At 41.9% G+C, this 18137-nt stretch overlaps 1 protein-coding gene across 1 annotated transcript in view; it reads left to right on the top strand.

The window, feature by feature from the left end:
* The window catches only part of SCFD2 (sec1 family domain containing 2), a 357431-nt gene that overhangs the window by 106642 nt on the left and 232652 nt on the right, over positions 1-18137 (top strand). Inside the window, exon 5 of the mRNA XM_018575955.1 lies at positions 17281-17530. Coding sequence (XP_018431457.1) covers positions 17281-17530 — 250 coding nt within the window. The remainder of the gene's footprint in view (positions 1-17280; positions 17531-18137) is intronic.

The following is an 18137-nucleotide window of genomic DNA, read 5'->3' as shown; positions in this document are numbered from 1 at the left end:
TGCAAAATGTACAAAATATATTGCCGGAGCGCGTTTAAGCATTTGCGTGCGTCTTTTTTTTGTTTTTGTTTGTTTGCAACAACAACAGAGCTAACACAGGTGTGTATAAACCTGGCAGGAGTGACTTATTTTAAGTAAAATTGTTAAGTAGAGGCCTGTTGTTCACAAGAATCTGGGCAGAAAACTGAGTTACCACCAATTATGTCAAATTAGTTTAGTAGAACAGCCTATGGTCCCTCTTCCACCTGACATTTTTGATAGGCTAAAGAGTTATGATTACTAGTAATGTTCAGATACCAGTGACAAAAATTGGCCCTGGTGCTCCACCACTGTCCTTAAATCATTAATTTGTATTGTTTTAGAAAAACTGTCACATGACACTAAACAAAAATGTATCAGTACTTGTATCTGTAAGTACTTGGGCAAGTATCAGTAACTTTATAAATATTAGTATTCGCGCTTGTGGATGCCCCCCCCCCCCTTTTTATTGATAAATAAATGTCTGCAGCGAAAAATAAATAAAGACCAATAAAGCAAAAAACAATATGGCCACGAGAGTGCTAAAACAATACACCGCGCTATCTCCCCTTATTGTGAAACAGTTAAATAAGACCCCCTAAATCATCAAACAATGTGACTAGTGTGTGCATTTATAAAGAATGATCAATAATAAAATATAAATATATAAATAACTAAAGTCCATATAAATTACAAAACTTCATCCGATCCTCACAGGACAAAGATGACTCATGATCAGTTCAAACAGTGATGAAAAAATGATGAAAAAATGTATATGTTATCCTATAATCCCAATCCGAAGAAAAAACAATGCTCCCCACTCACCAGATTCAAATGGTCAAAATCGCATTAATCACAGGACGCTACTTTCCCCAACCAAGTGATGGCTTCCAACAAATGATGGCTATGAATCAATAAAACGCTCTCCTCCTCACTTCTCATACAAATGGATCGTAGCCGGGATTTTAGATCACCGATAAAGAAACAAATATACTGCACACAGCATAAAATCTTTAAAAAATGTATTTTGCACAAAAAACAATAAAAACTTACATCAATAAAAAGTGGATCCAGCTTGTAACCCACAAAGGGGTATATCTCACAATATTCAGCAGGCGAATAGTCCTAACGCAGCTCCACAATGGAATGAACAGGATAGCAGCAATGTACACGCTCGTCCGGGAAGACATAAACCAGCGTCCTCCTATGACCCAAAGCTCAGTATATCGCGAGCTACAGCTCGCGGTATACTGAGACCGCCGCAGTCGGGACGGATCCCAACATTACTGTCGAGATCTACCCAGCTGCGTGAGTGACAGCTGGCTCTGCCTATTTAGAGGCAGAGCCAGCTGTACCCACCCACTCCCCCATCCGTTACAACAGCGCTGGAGTAGCCGAAAGGGGGGAATCCCTGCAGGGAGCCGTAACTGACGGTAACGGCTGTCTGCAGGGAGATGATTGAGAAGTGAGCAAGCGACGGTTTGTGTTTGCATACTTCCCGATCTATTGAGACGACGTATGGCACTTTAATTGTCGCATGTCGGCTCGAACTATGAGGTAGAGTGATTTTCACTCACCTCATAGTTCTCCTTTAAGTTAGGACAGTTTGGAAGGTTTTGCCTGAGGAAGGGTATCATAAATTCAGGAGATCAATTGTGAATAGTTGTGTAGCACCATCTCCAATAAGAAGGGCTGAAAGACCCCTTTCTGTAGCCCAAATAATTAGTATACATATTTCAGTCCCACTCTTGTACTATTTGGAACAGTCAGGAATTGTTTATGCTCAGGGTTGCACCAAATGAGGGAGATGGTCTGGGATGATTGTGGCATAATCATCCCAGAGATGTTCAGAGATGTTTAGAGATCTTTAAAGACATTACCAGTATAGTGGCGCTAATATCAGTAGTAAGGGCTTCCCTGTTTATAAAGTTAGGAAGTTTCTCATACAAAGAGACCACTGCTGCTTCTGTGGTCATAGCCACATTATTAAGCTATGGGAATAGCATTGCCACTGGTGCCTATATCACCTTGTCTTTGGCTATCTTGTATTGCACTTAAAGTCCATGGTCCAGCTGCTTAGTCTGAACTCCACTTTTTATCCAGTCTATTTGGTCTTGGAATGGGATAATGTTGTTTCATAATTGTGAGGCTTATATCTATAAACTCATTTAGAAATGTAAATTATGGTAAAGGGAGACTGAACATTTTGGATTTGGTGATAAGCCAGGGTATGTTACCAACCATTTGTAATCAATATCTCATAAATGGGGCAATGGTAACAATGTATAACAAGTGTGTTATGAGAGGTATCTAGCTCCACGGTTTCTTAAATATTTTTTTTTTCCAAACATTTTTTATTGGTTTATAATATAAAACAGAGACAATACAGATACAATTGTTGTCGGGATGCTTATTTCTTGTCATATTGCATCTCTACATATTATACCGTTTCCATAACACCCCATGTTATTACATATGCATGCAATGAAAAATCTGTATTTTGAATTTAGAAGCACAAACATGAATAACTCGAAAACAAGTTTAATACCAGTCGTGTCCTGCTTTCACTCCTACTAATCATTTATTCGTAAGTAAGTAACGTACCCTAATAATGATAATCTTGCCCATCCTCGGAATTGGTTATAGTGGGATAGGTCCACCCTCTGCGTGTGCTACTCCACACCCCCTTGTGTGTAAGAAGTGAGAATTGTTCCCCCTTTTTTTTTTTAACACAGAACCCATAATATGGAAGTAAATAAATATACCTCCCCTATCTAGTTCCCCCCAATACACACGCTGGGTGTGTATTAAAAAGGAGATAGAAATTGTTCCTTCTCTATGGGTGTAGACGTTATATCTATAAACGGTGCCCATCTCTCATAGAATTAAGTCGTTTTCTTATCATTCAGTTGCGTTTCAGCGTCTAGTTTTTCAAGGTGGAGTAAGTTGATGAGGTCAGCTCTCAGACCCTGCACAGTGGGTGGCTGATGGGCGAGCCATTCTCTCATAATGCCTCTCCTGGCTGCCAGAAGAGTAATACTTATCCATTGTCTATTGTGCTTGCTTAAGCCAACTGCATTCTCCCAGTAATTGAATAGGAGCAATAGAACATCTAAAGGTACTTGCCTACCCACCACCTGTGTTATAAAATCTATGGCATTAGACCAGAACTTTTGAATCATCGGGCATTCCCACAGACAGTGGAATAGGGAAGCCGCTATCAGCTGGCATTTCGGGCATCTATCCAGATATCCTTTATCTGGGCCGTTTTTACGTTTAATTTGAAACGCATAGTAGGCCCTATGAATGATTTTGTATTGTGTTTCCCTCCACTGTTCGTTCGCCATTGCTTTGCATGTAGATCTATATCCTATCAGCATTTTCTCAACAATATCGTCGATGGGAACATCAACCCGCCATTTGCCAATATTGGAACTAGACAGGGGAGGGATGCACGCTTGTCTCAGATGTGGATAAATGTCCGAAATGGCTTTTTTCCCTGCCGAAAGTATCCTGTCAAGAAGGGAGTCGCTGGAAGTCTGGCGAGTAGCCTTGTATATTTTATGTATGTAAGCTGTGACCTGGGAAAAGTGAAGGAAGTCTTGTATAGACACATGATAGGTGGCTCTAAATTCGGGGAATGTTAATACTTTTCTATTATTATTGGATAAAAGGTGAGTGCACTTGGTTATCCCCTTGATCTCCCATTGCCTCTGATACAGAGATGCTCAGAGAAATAGGGGTTCATTTTCGCGATCTTGTGTGCCTCCCTCCAGGCCACTATTGTGTCCCTGATAACTATGTTATTTCGGTGGATAGGAGGTATATTTGAAAAAGGGCAGTGTAGGATGGAGGAGAGTTTCCACGGATGGACCATCTCTGTTTCCAATTGGAAGTTGGAGTAATAAGAGGAGGAATTTATCCAGTCCGTTGAGTGTCTAAGGAGGCAGCTCAAGTTATACAATCTAATGTTGGGAAGAGCCATCCCTGCCTCGCTCCTGGGGAGCCACAGCTTTTGCATAAAGATTCTCACTTATTTCCCCTGCCAGATAAAAGCTGATATGGCTTTGTTCAAAGATGTGACATATTTGTGTTTTAGGAGTATAGGCAGTGTTTGCATAGGATACAACAGTCTGGCAAATGAGATCATTTTTACTAAGTGTATTCTGCCAAAGAGCGAGAGAGGAAGATCCCTCCACATTACCATCTCGTTTCTGATCTTGTCAAATAGAGGGGGGTAATTTAGATTGTATAGGGAGGAAGGGGTTTTACCGATATGAAGACCAAGATAAACTATGGAACTTTTGGCTATGTTATATACTTTTGTGGAAAATAAGGAGCTAGATGCTGTGGAGGTTAAGGGGAGGATAGTAGATTTGGATGCATTGATGGTCAGGCCTGAAAACTGTTGAAATCTGCTAAAAGTATTTTGGATAAATGGGAGATCGCTGGAGGGGTTGTTTGAGAATAGTATAATGTCATCTGCAAATAACATGATTTTTACTTGGGACTTCTTAAATGTGACCCCCCCTATTTCTGGAGCTCCCTGAAAGTATAGTGACAGCGGTTCCAGTGCTAGATTTAATAACAAGGGTGACAATGGGCAACCTTGTCTTGTCCCCAACGACTGAAGATATGTCCTGGTGTGCAAATTCGAGCGTGGGGGGATTCATACATTGCTGCCAGGGAGGATTTGAAGCGGCCCGAGAACCCCATCCCGTCAAGCAATCTTTACAACCATGGGAATTGAATGCTATCGAATGCCTTTTCGGCGTCTATGGAAATAAGGGCTAAAGAAGATGTCGGATGGGTTTTGGCATATTCTAGGACTGATAGCAGTTTGCGAATATTGGTTACTGCAGAACGGCCTTTTATATATCCTACCTGGGCTGGGGATATTAGTTGCGGTAGAATTCTTGCCAATCTGTCCGCTATTATTTTTGATAGCAATTTGGCATCTGTGTTAATTAGGGATATTGGTCTGTATGATCCTGGGTGTGTGGTGTCTTTATCTTTCTTGGGTAATAGTTTGATATAGGCCTCTGAGCCTGTTTTCAGGTATTCTCCTCCCTGCCACATGGTATTAAAGACCCTGTGCAGGGTAGGAGAGACATGTTGCATCATGTTATAAAACTCGTTCGAGTAGCCATCCGGCCCAGGAGATTTACCATTTGAAGATATTCCGATGGCCTTGTGTATCTCCTCCATCGAGATATCTTTGTTTAACTGAGTTAACTCTTCGCTGGATATCTTGGGCATGGCTACTGAACCCAGAAAGATGTCTCCCACACCCATGTCTACATGAGCTGCCGAGTATAATTTCCTTTAGAACTGCTCAAAAATCTGGTTGATTCGTTTCGAATCTGATGTACTGGACCCATCCTCTGAACGCAAGGACGAGATGTGAGTCCTAGGGGCGCGAAGTCTGACCAGATTTGCCAACATTCTGCCCGACTTGTTACCGAATTTGTGGAAAGCTAATTTGGACCGAGAATGATAATGTAGATGTTGCTGAGTATTCCACCACTCAAAGTTCAACTTCGCTTTTAGCCACTGTTCTCTGTGTTCTGCAGAGTCATTTATGGAGTAATTTATTTGAGCTATGCGCAGTGTAGTACTTGCTTTAAGAAATTGGGCCTTGGCTTTCCTTTTCCTGGCAGCAGCATATGGTATGATCTTCCCTCTCAGAACTGCTTTAGCTGTTTCCCAGAAAAGGTTTGGTGTATCTATGTGGGCTATGTTAAAGGATTAGAAATCCTGCCATGCTTCCCCCATCATAGATTTAAAGGATGCATCTGAGTATAAATGTGATGGGAAGCGCCATATATAAGATTCGCCCCTTGGAAGGGAGGGTCGTATCTGGATCATTATTGGGGCATGATCCGAGATGGCTATGGGATGTATGTTCGTGTCTGTAATCAGTGCGTTCACAGCTGCCGTCACCAGGAAGTAGTCCAACCTGGCGAAGGAACCATGAACTGCTGAATAGTGTGTGTACTCACGTTCCAGGGGATTCCGAACCCTCCAGACGTCCATGAGGTGGGTATTTTGGGACAGGTCGTGGAGTAAGGTAGGGGGGAAGGCCCCTGGTCCGGAGTTTGGTTTTGCTTTGCCAGATCTGTCTTCGTTATGAACCATGACAGAATTGAAATCGCCCCCCAGAATCTTATAAGGGTTATCATCTTGCAGCATCCATGAGGTGACCTCCTGAAAAAAAGTTGTTGTGGGAGAATTCGGGAAATATAGATTATACAACGAATAATTTTTGTCGTGCACCCTGATTTTAACCATCAATCTACAGCCCTCTTGATCAATATCCGTGTGTATCACCTTATAATTGAATGATTTGTTAAAGAGTATTGCTACCCCTGCTCTTCTGCCCACGGCTGGGGCGCCTATTACCTCGCCCCCCCCACAGTTTTCGCATTCTAGCTATGTCTGTCAAGGGTAGATGTGTTTCCTGTAGGAACACTATATCCGGTTTGATCCTTTTTAGGTGGCGGAGAACCATCAGGCGCTTAGCTGGGGATCTTAGGCCATTAGTATTCCAAGAGACCACTCTCATGTAAGGTTGTAGACTGAGTTGATAACACCAAAAAGCAATATACTTATAAACGACACTCTATACAGTAAAATGTATACATTTGCTGTTAAATTAGTTAGCTCGATTTTAAACTTTTATAAGATCTGTGTGAGTTACACAGGACAGTGCAAGACAAAAAGTCCAGGGCACTATGAGCCCAAACATGGTGTGAATTGAACCCTGATATGTGGTCAACAGGACCACGACTATGAGCAAAAAATAACAAAAAAACTAGAACTGTAGAAAAACAACTACAAAAACAGTTTGTGACTTCACTTTTTTCCTCAAGAGCTCGACAGAGTGAGCACTGTGGCTTCCGCTAAGCCTGCGGCATAAATCCGTGCGACTTATACTCCGGGTGATTGCAGAACTCAGCAACTGGCCCTTTAGTACTTGTGTTTGTGATGTTCCATGTCACAAGTTAAAAGTTAAAGTAGAGGCAGCCATCTCAAACATGGTTGCTAGCTGCGAGATTAGCAGTCGTTAAAAGTCGTTAAAAGGTAGATTATTGGGCCGCTGTATCCCCACTGCCATCTTTGGGGACAGGGTGTAAATCGTGACCGTTAAAGAATGTCATTGGGAGCAGGGGCTGGGTAGCCTTGTGCTATATTCCGGTGCACCCAAAACAAAGGGTTTCTCCCGTTGTAATAACCCAGGAAGCTAGTAATTTGGGAGAGGGAAACTGTCAGCAGCTAGGTATTCATTTGTTACCCTCCCTGGACGCCCCCATGTAGAAAGAAGATGAACATACCTATCGGTAAGTATGGTTGCAGATGCTACCTTTTTACTTCAAGGTGAGTCTGTGGGAGTCATAGGCAGGCGTACCGAGGGCTTCCTCGCTGGAGTGGTGGGCCTTTGCGGGAGGGGAGACCGTCCTGCCGCCTCGTGTCTGGCTGGAGTTTCCATCCTCTCCACGATTTTGAGTGCAGCATCGGGGTCTTGAAACGCATGGGGGGATCCATCCTCCGTTTGGAAACTTAAGATCGCCAGGTAGGCTAGGGTGAACCTGATCCTCTTCTGAAATAGGAGTGAACACACCTTGCTAAACGCCTTGCGTTTTTTGGTGACCTCCACTGAGTAGTCTGCGAAGATGAGCAGGCGATGTCCATCTAGAAAGATCTCCTTTTTGGTGCGAAAGGCCTGCAGCACCGCCAGACGATCTGTGTTATCAAGATATCTGGCTATGACTGGTCTTGGGCCTTTTCGTTCCGTATTAGGCGGTCCCACACGGTGTGCGCGTTCCACCTTGCATCTCGGGGGTCTATCCGGAATGTTGTGGGTGCAAATTTCTGCCAATAATGATGGGCGGTATGTTTCCGGGAGGCCTACGATCCGCACGTTGTTGCGACGCGATCTGTTTTTGAGATCGTCGACCCGGTCAAGCAGAAATTGTACCTGTTTGGAGGTAGATTGTATATGGGTGGAAGATGAATCCGCTCCTTCCTCCAGAGATGTGATACGGGCTTCTGCCTCTGTTATCCTCTGGGTCTGCTGCAGGAGGTTGTGGCGCAGAGACTGTATGCCCTTGTACACCGCCTTGTTCACGGCCTCTTGAATAGTAGGGTGTAGGAGTTTGGCCACTTCTGCAGCTATAATACTGTTATCTGACATAGCCGGCAAATCATCCTCCGAGGACGTGCTGACCTCCCGTAGATCAGGGGTGGTGGCCATCTTGGGCTGGGACTGTGGTCGCTTACCCCGTACAGGAGTTCCCTTGCCACGAGGCCCATTGCGCCGTTTCACGAGGAATTTATTCATACTCTGATCAATCCCGATAACAGTTGCGGTGTCCACGGGCTAGTGTGAGTTGCTGTAGTTAGATTTTATATAAGATTCTGCCCTGACCATGCGGGAGCTTTGCACTCTGTGTCCGCTGCATCGGGCGCCGGAACCGGAAGCCAAAAATATTTGTTTTAAAGTGAAGCCAGCAAGTCCCCCAAAACGTTCACTGAGTAGTTCAGCTGAACCCAGCCTGTAAAGCTGAAAGCTGCACCAAGATTGTGAGCTTTACCAGAGCCTGTTTATGAACTGCTACTGTTCTCGAAGAGGAGCATTATTTGTAACAAGGACATTTGTTTACGTCAGCAACTAAGTAAGGCTTGGTTGAACAGACTTTGGTGGAGCATGTTGGCACATACGTAGAGTGCAATTTTTTTTTTTTTTTAAAGCTGATGCTTTAAAAGTGCCACTGTCCTATTGTGAATACTAAAGACTATTAAAATGAAAGTCCCCGATGCTGGCGACGTACACTGTACGTCGTCAGTCACGAAGGGGTTAAACTGCTTGTGCAGGTAAATGCCCACCTGCAGGTTGCCAACTCCAACCAAAAACAAATGAATGCTAGCCTTCAACAAGCTTATGCCGCTTAGCAGTAAACAAGCAAATTGTTTGTGGAGGTGGAGATTTTTCTGGGCCCTTTTAGCCCACATACAATGATTTCATGGACAAGCTGACCCCAAGGATGCAAATCAGCTGGTGGCCCTGGTGAAGCAATTTCTGATCAATTAAGCTTTTCTACAGAATGCTGTCCCCAAATGTCCAGCCTCAGGGGGGACCAAGGAGCCACCATCTGGAGTAAGAACTCTTCTCCTGCCAAGAGTAGGAAAGAGGTGCCTAAGGACTTTGGTTCTCCACCCATGAGAATGCCAGATGTGCCTCTAAGGGATCTGAGACAAAAGTCCCAGCAGGCTCAGTATTGACTGTATAACCACTCTGCCAAAGTCCAAAAATTCAGCCCTGATGACCTGAGTATTCATACCAATCCAACTGTTGAGAGTAAACTTTAATAAAATAGCAAGGGCTCTATGAAATCGTAGAATTGTAAATTAATGTCACTCATTTGCCTTGTGGGAAACCAAAGTCAATTAAACTTCTAGGACAGGTTTGGAAAGTTGAACACTTAGGTTGTGCAACATTTCAAGGGAATTCATTGAGGTTTAGGCACTTTTTTTTTACACATGAAGCTATATTAACCCATTTTCACATTAAGGTTTTTTTTCACTCAGCTGCCGAAGGGAGCCGTACCCCGCAGAATAAAAAAAAAAGTATATGTAAATCAAACAAAAAACAAAACCGCGCGTGGTCTCCCTCACAAACCATATCGGACCCTTTAGGTCTGGTAGGAATGTTAGGAGGGGCCCCCAGTTTAAAAAAAGTGTGAGGGGTTCCCCCCAAAAGTTATACCAAACCATTTAGGTCTAGTAGGAATTTCTAATGAGGAATCCCACCCCAAGAAAATTCCCACCCAGACCCTTAATTCGAGCACAGGCCCGGCAGGGCAGGAAAGGTGGGGGGGAAGGGCCTCTTCTGCCACAACCCTGGCCCAGTGGTTGCGTGGGTCTGCGGGCAAGGGGGCTTATTTGCATCGGGGTACCCCTTTAATAAAGGGGACACCCAGATGCTGCCCCCCTTGTTTAATTAATAAAGGTAACTTGTACCTTTTCTCATTCGTTAAAGGGTTAAAGTAAAATATAAATAAACACACCAAACCTTCAGAAACAATCCTTAAAAAAAACAGCAAAAGTTCTTGACAAGTCCTTTAATAAAAAAATTAAAATCCCCAAAACTGATGCACCGACATAATCCAAAGGTCACGACATCCAGCAATGTCCACCTGACGAAAATGCCACCGCAAACGGACTGGTTTGACAGATGCCGGCCAGATGTAAGAAAATGGGTGGAGCTAGTGATGACATCATCAGATCATTTGAGGCCAGTGGCCTGTCATTGCATGACAATAAATGGGCGGAGCCAGCGGCCGGTAGCTGAGTTGACCCATTTGACAGTATAGCAGCACAATCTCGGTGGATCAGTTTTTAAAATTTTGGGGATTTTTTACGTTTTTTTTATTAAAGGAATTGTCAAAAACCTTTTTTCTAAAAGTGTGGTCTCTTTATTTACATTTTATTTAACCCTTTAGTGAATGACTAGGGGTACAGGTACCACTTATTCACATGGGGGACAGCATCTGGGTGCCTCCTTTATTAAAGGGGTTACACCGATGCAAGTAAGCCCCGCGCCCGCAGGCCCATGCTAGGCTTGTGCTCGGATTAAGGGTCTGGTTGGGAATTTTAGGGGGGACCCCACATTTTTGCCCCCATTTTTGGGGGTGGGGTTCCCCCTTAAAAGCCCTACCAGACCTAAAGGGTCTGGTGTGGATTGGGAGGGGGACCCCGCACCATTTTTTTCATTTGTGTGGAGAACATTCTGCTTCATCAGACCATTCTCCCCACTTCGGCTGTGTGTTCGGCTCAGCCTGTGAATAGCCCATACATCAGCCCTTCGATTTGGCTTAACTGAAGGGTTCCGGCGGCCGAAGTGAGATGGATTAGCCGAAGCTGCGGCTATATCCTTCGGCTCTTTAGTGAATAACCTCCTAAATGCAGACATTTTATTGATACTTCAAGGTGAAAGGTTCTGTGTTAGAAATGCATATATAATAAAATAATGTTGAGAAACGCTGCCTCATTATGTAGTAGTATGCCATTCTATACGGATTTTATTCCACAGACAGTTTGTGGTTTTGTTTTTTTTTGGTTTTGTCTCAAAAAATATTTGTCTTCTTTGAGAATACTGCATTGCCTATTAGGAGCAGAAAACTGCCTATACAGCAAGTGCCTGCTTTTTGCTATTCTGGGAATACTAATAACATTGCCTAATTTATTGGGCTGCCTATAGATATTCCATATGTTTAATGTGTTTTAAAGGTGCTAAGATCCAGCTGTGAGCAGAGGCCTGACGCTGGCTGTAGTCCAGGCTTTTGTCTGTTTTACCACTTCTTGTTAATAGCGGTGAAGCCTTGTGACTGTTTTGCTGCCAGCACTTTCAGGGTCTATATTAAAATATAGGTTCATTAAAGAAGAATTCCAGCAAAGCATTGTAACTGAATTGGGGTTGTGACAATCATGATAAATGTATACTTTCCGCATTGCTTTGTTACTTTTTGCAGACTATGAAAGTAATGCATTATACGTTGCAACAATATTTCAGAATGCATATTGCCTTTTAAACCTTAGTTGTTATTGTTGTTGTTTTTTTCTTAATAGAAATACTGTATTTCAACCTGCTTAGTAATTGTAATGAGAGCCGTAGACATCCACCCTCTCTGAGGGCTCTCTGTGTTCCACGGTGGAACGCGGAAGTCGCGTCTTCCGACTAGCGGCGCCTCCCACTTCCTGGCCCTATTTAAAGCCCCAGCTGTGATAGTATGGCGTTCCACTATTGGAGTCAGAACGCCTGCTATCACCTGGGACCCCAACCTGCACAGCTCCTGACCAGTACTAAGGACCAGGATTACTCCGGATTAGTGCCCAGCAAACCTGAGGCAACCCCTTCTGCTACTACCACCTTTAACCGCAAGTAACCTGGTTTACAGGCAACGTTGACTGTTACTAAGAAACCTCATTTCTGTTTGGATTATCGCTGTTACCTTTGTTGATTGCCTCAGTTGTGTTTTGCTCTACACACTCCATGCAGACTGTGCTCTTGGCTTAAAGTTATTTTGCCTTATTGCCTATGCCATACTTTCTGCCTCTTTACCAAGTTCTGATAATTAGGGTATGGAGGTATGACTTAATACCCCTGCCTAAACCATAATAATTGTGTTAGTGTGACTGTGATGCTTGAGTCCCTAACTCTCCGCTGAGATTGAGAGTGACGCCTGGGACTCCTGACTGAGAAGCCTCCGCAGTTGTGATCCACGAAACCAAACCTACAGTAGACGTTACAGTAATGTATTCTGTTTAAAAAAAAAAACTTTCCTGAAAGTAAATATATTTAATGGTATTGCAGAGACAAAATGAAGGAATTCTTCCCCGAGATTGCCTAGTGGTTTTTACTTATTATTGCTGATTTGATCTGCATACACAGATCTTCACGTCTGCTCATTACTAGCCTCATACCCTACTAGTGTTGCCACATTAGTAGTACACTGTAGAAGGTATAGACGGTAGGGGGGCTACAGTCTAGTAATGGGAGAACAGAAATTGCATTTCATTACCGGAAAACCATACAGAATACAGCAGAGTAGGTTGTCTACTGTGAGATGAGATGTCTGTGAAATTAGTGTGTTCATTCTGAGTTTATTTTACCCTAGGGAAGAAACCAACTTAGATATAAACATTTGGGTTTTCCAGTATTTGGCAATCGTCTGCTTTGCAGACATGAAAATATGTTTCAGTAACTTACATTGGTAATTGGTGAGTCTGACTTGCCTTATTGACGCCTTTTAAAAGACATTTTAAATTATTTGGCAATAACACAGTCCAGGAAATATACTGAATTCTAAAATGTTCCATCTTCATCAAAAGTGACATCAACATAACACAGTAAAGACAGTAAAACAACAGTAAAATATGTAGTGGCTTTTGCATCCTCCCCAATAGTCTCAAATTTAGTTTTAGTTTCTAAATTTATGCACAAAAAGGGTTTTCCACCTTTCAAGACCAAATATTTAAACATTTTTTTCCCTGCCTACGTGGGTATTAGGATTATTATTTTAAGCCATTGTCCGATAGAAGGTTGAGGAATCCATTTTCTGCTTATCAGTTTCCTCACCAAGAAAGAATTCTAGCCACTGCGTTTAAAGCAGGTCAGCCCAGGACAGAAGTGTCTAGATACCACAGGATACAAGTAGAGGGCCAACACAAATTGACACCATATATTGTGTTAATGGTTTTTATTACTCTGTCCCAGTATCTCGCATGTCTGAGCATTTCCGAAGAAAAAGCAATGTGTCTTTCTGATTTAGCCAATATTAGGTACAGCATGAGTTCTCTTTGAGACTAATGCCACAAAACAGTTGTAGTGCACAATATGCTCTATGCAGAATGACAAGCTGTGTGAACCTGTTGGAGATAGTGACACTAGCAATAGTAATTGCAGGATCTTTTCAAGATATCCCCCAGATCCTTCTCCCAATTTCCCTTACATTGAAAATTATATTTAACTAGATATCTAGTAAGATAAGAATATCAAACTGTAATTAAGCCTTTAGAATTGTCCACCCTGATAAGTTTATCCAATATAGGGGTTAGGTCAATGTCTAAACTAGAGCACTTTGAGTTTAAAGGGCATGCCAACCGTTGGAAGCATATCTGAACTGTGAATGATGTGCCCAAAAGAGGCAAGCAGGGAGAAATTGTAAGTAATTCACAGGGCCATTCACCATGTGAATCTCTGTGAACATTTTCCATGTGCATAGTGGCAACAACAAACATACTTAGTGTATGTTCTTTTCGGGTCAAATATAATGAAATAACATATTATGGCCATCAGATGGCCCTGAGGAACATAGGAAATAAATACTTATTTCCTATGCTCCTCAGCTCCATCTAGTGGCCATAATGTGGTATTACATTACATTCAACTTCACACAGTTGAACGTGCACAGAGTATCACAGGGTGAATGGCCCCCTGAATTCTTTATAAATATACCCCATAGTGTTAACATACACAGCTGTCGTTGACTCTTCTTTACTTTATCATATTATTTTTTATGGCACTTGTAGCAAATTATAATAAATGGCTAAATACTAATGATGTGGTTTCATACAGACTGCTGCCAATAACACAAGCTGTGCATCGTTTGGGTATTCTTAACTACCTGCCATCCCAGTTCCTGGCTACAGGGCTGCTTTTAATTGCTTGCAGGGTTTAATGTATTTGAAGCATGGGCTCCAACTCCAGGGACACTCATTTACCACTGGGACTCATGACATCTTAAGTGTAATCCTTGAAAAACAATGCATTTTTTACGGTTTCTTGTATTTTTATTTATTTTTTACAATATTCAAGGCGGTAATTAGCACATGGCATTTGTGAACTAGTTGCCTAGGGAGGCAAAGTAACATAGAGCTGCTAAGAAGTAAGGTATTTCAAACTCTAACATCTTTTCTTATATTTACGCTTTGCCTGGTAACCTCTTAACAACTGTAGTAAATCCTGTTGCAGGGTACAGAGCTGCTGATGGGAATGACAGCACTCCCTAGTTCAATTAACATGTAGCTCTTGATAGATGGATGGTACACTTAATTTACCTAAAATGTGTTAGAATCTCCCATTAGAAGCTGACCCAATCAATGTTTAAGCATTATGAATAAAAATAATCTGCCTGGCTTTACAATGAAAAACATCTAAAGATCATGACTAGGATTATCAAAACATGGTGAGAGGGGGATGAGGGTTTGGCACATCTACAAAAATACTGGGAGCAGAAATTTGAAGATGCCATGACTTGTGGGGTGAGGATCTGTCCAGCTAGTCAGAAAAGGGAAAGCATTGTTCACTAGCCAGTCACTTTCCCAACTAAGGTGTGATCAGTGTGGAAGAGGGCAGGGAACATGACCCCCCAAACCTTTATATTTTTTAACCTTATGTATGTTCTCCTCTCCAACATTTTGCAGCCTGCCAGAGTGGAGCGCTGTGCAATCTTTTTTCAGCAGCTTCTTAACCATGGCTCCAAGACCAAATAGGCAAACAACTTGGCAGCAAAGATCTCTTACCTTTGCCCATACTCCATCTTACCATCTCCTGGATACTTACAAAATGTGTGTTATATCCTCTCCAATTCCACCCTGTAGTATTCTGCTTTCAGTCACACGTGGTGGGGGAAGGGTACAGTGCCCATTGGCTGAGAAGGCAGCGGCACATGTTGTAGCTATATAGATGGTGTTAGGCGAATTTGCATCTACTGGCTGCAAGTTACAAGAAAATCAGTATTTTTATGGACACTTGTTCCCATCCTGGACATCTATGAACATGAACAAAAACATGAACAAACATGAACAAAAACCACACATTTTTACACTAATGGGCAGTTGGCAACCCTGCCAGGCAGATGATTTACTGGACCTACAGATCAGCCTGCTTAACTATCAGTGACTCTACATCATCACCTAAACCCAACTATTCAGGAAGCAGCTGAACTAGGTCGTAGTAGATTGATCTTTGGTGGTGCTGTTTGGCAGAACTGTCTAAATCATGGGAGTGGTTGAAATGAATTACAAATTCTTTTTTTTGGCAAGTTAAACACTGACATTAGTTTATTTCAGTTGTACATTTAGCTGTAGTCTGCATTTCCAGTTTAATTTGAGTTCTCTTTAATTCTCTGGAAAAAAAAAAGCCCATGAAGATTACTGGGAATGTTCTTTTGGGAACCTGAACTATGTAACTTCCTTTTCGTTTTGTCTAAAATTTAACTTTTTGCGAAAGAGATAGCTTCTGAGACCCAGTCTGTGCTGACAGTATGGCAACTTGCTGAATCGAGAAGATCCAAAGGCAGCGTTTAACTCACAAAGAAGACTTACAGGTCTATTCACAAAAGGCCGAAGAGTTTGGAGTAGGCAGGAGAAGTGAACAATCTAGGACAACATAGCTGATTTGGAAAAATTCTCCAATTCAGCTCACTTTCCAGTTCAGCTTTGTTGTCCTAGATTGTTCCCTTCTCCCGCCTTCTCCAAACTCTTCACCCTTTTGCGAATAGCCCTGTTAGAGCTGAAACCTATATAGTTTATTCAGGCTATACAAAAATGTGCTCTTATCTTTCTTAGGGATGAGGGAGGAAGTAAAAGTAAACCCCCATATGAGGAAGCAGTGAGTGACAACTAAGGGCTGGCCTATTTAATTCTGTAACTGGAAGGGGGGAAGAATGAAATGTACGACAGCACAACACCAGAAAAATAAACAATAGTACAGTAGGTTGTTTGTGGCAACACACTATTTCTCTCAGCTGCCTACTTCTGCAATCGCATCGAGATTTCCACATGTGGTTTAAACTAAAAATAATACAGAATAAGGCCTACTGTATTGAAGAAAAAGGAAGACTGCAGTGCATGTATTTGGGAATCTACTTCACAACCATGGGTACTCCGATTAATAGTTTATCAACAACATAGAGTTGAGTGCTCTATAGCAATGTCTGGATTCAACTTGTATTACCAAGAATGTAGACCGGGGTAGGCAACCTTGGCACTCCAACTATGCTGAAATTACAAATATCATCATGCCTCTCTGGGAATCATGCACTGCCATGATCTATTTTTAACACCACAATATGCTACCCTAATTCTTCAGATAATGGGCCTGCTTACTTTTTGCTTTGGTCGGATAATGTGGGACATTATGAACAGTGCAGTTTTGTAAGGTAGTTAGCTCCTTTCTGTAGAATAGTCTGGATTTTTTTTGTTGTTTACCAAACAATGAATGTCTAGCTTGTACAAAGTACATTTATTTCATCTATTTTTCATGAGATAAATGTGAAGGCCTGTTTAATTTCCACATAAACATAGTATTATATGAAGTAAGTTGATGAACACACCTGCAATATTTCTTATGAGAGCCACAATAGATATAGTTATTAGTTGTGCTGTATTGCAGTATATTGTATATTCACCATTCATTTTCAGACCATTATTACTTGTTGCATTAATCTCTTTGTATATCTAAAACAAAAGAAACCCAAGGATGCTTGCTAGCATTTGCAGGTTCAAGTTTTTGTGCCGGACACATGTAAATGTAAATTGAATTCTTCTTTTGGCAGTCTTCAGTGCAAATCTCAGCATATAAACATTTGTACATATAATTTCATCAGTTCACTCTCCAGCATCCTGTTTTTTTTTGATGGCTTCTGTTGTCACGACATTTGAAAATGTATTAACATTTTTATTTCTGTTATTTTGCAGAATATTGGGAAATCGGAACTACCTGCAGTCCTCAATCAATTATACCCTATGATTAAATCTTATAATGAAAGAAATGCTGATGACTATGATATAGAAGACATTCTTCTCCTTTTGGTCTATATCTACTCTGTGACTGGAGAATTCCAGCAGAATAATGAGTTGCAAGTCATGGAAGGGGAAGTAAGGAAAGTTCTCATACAGTGCTTATGTGATGAGCCCAAGCTGAGCCCTCTGCTACAGAATATAACAGGTTAGTCTATTATATAAACATTTTTTTATAATGGAACATATTTTTAAAATATAACATCTATTACAGTTGAACGTGTTATACACTATACACTGAGTGTCCAGATTATTATGACCACCTGACGTTTGTAGGCAAATTAGCTATAATTTCACGCTGAAGTTGCTAGAGGGCCAGACCATTATAAATAGGGAAGCAGGTTGTTTACCACGACAGTAGAAGTGATTTTTTTCTGAAGATATGTGTAAACAACGCGATTTAGCAGCCTTTGAACGTGGGATAATTGTTGGCGCTCGGAGCCATGGAGCGAGTATTGGCAAAACAGCAGAATTCGTTAAATGTTCAAGAGCAGCTGTTGTTAAAGTGTTTAAAGGAGAACTATGGGGTTCTATCTTTTCTTTATTATTGCATTCCTTAGGCTAAATAAGTAAATCGTGTAATTTACTCCTATTAGCCAAAATGCACCCTAAGCCTGTAAACCCTTCTTTAAGATGGTGGGCGGGGCTAAGCACCGCAATGAGGAGAGATCCCGACAATGCTGCCGGGATCCTCCCCACTCATCTTCGTCACTGTGACTGACCGTGATTCTTGAGTGCTGCTGCGCGTCCACGAA

Source organism: Nanorana parkeri, unplaced genomic scaffold, assembly GCF_000935625.1.
Source record: "Nanorana parkeri isolate BGI_ZX_2015 unplaced genomic scaffold, ASM93562v1 scaffold54, whole genome shotgun sequence".
In the NCBI taxonomy this organism is placed as follows: domain Eukaryota; kingdom Metazoa; phylum Chordata; class Amphibia; order Anura; family Dicroglossidae; genus Nanorana; species Nanorana parkeri.
This window is presented reverse-complemented; position numbering and strand designations above follow the sequence as displayed.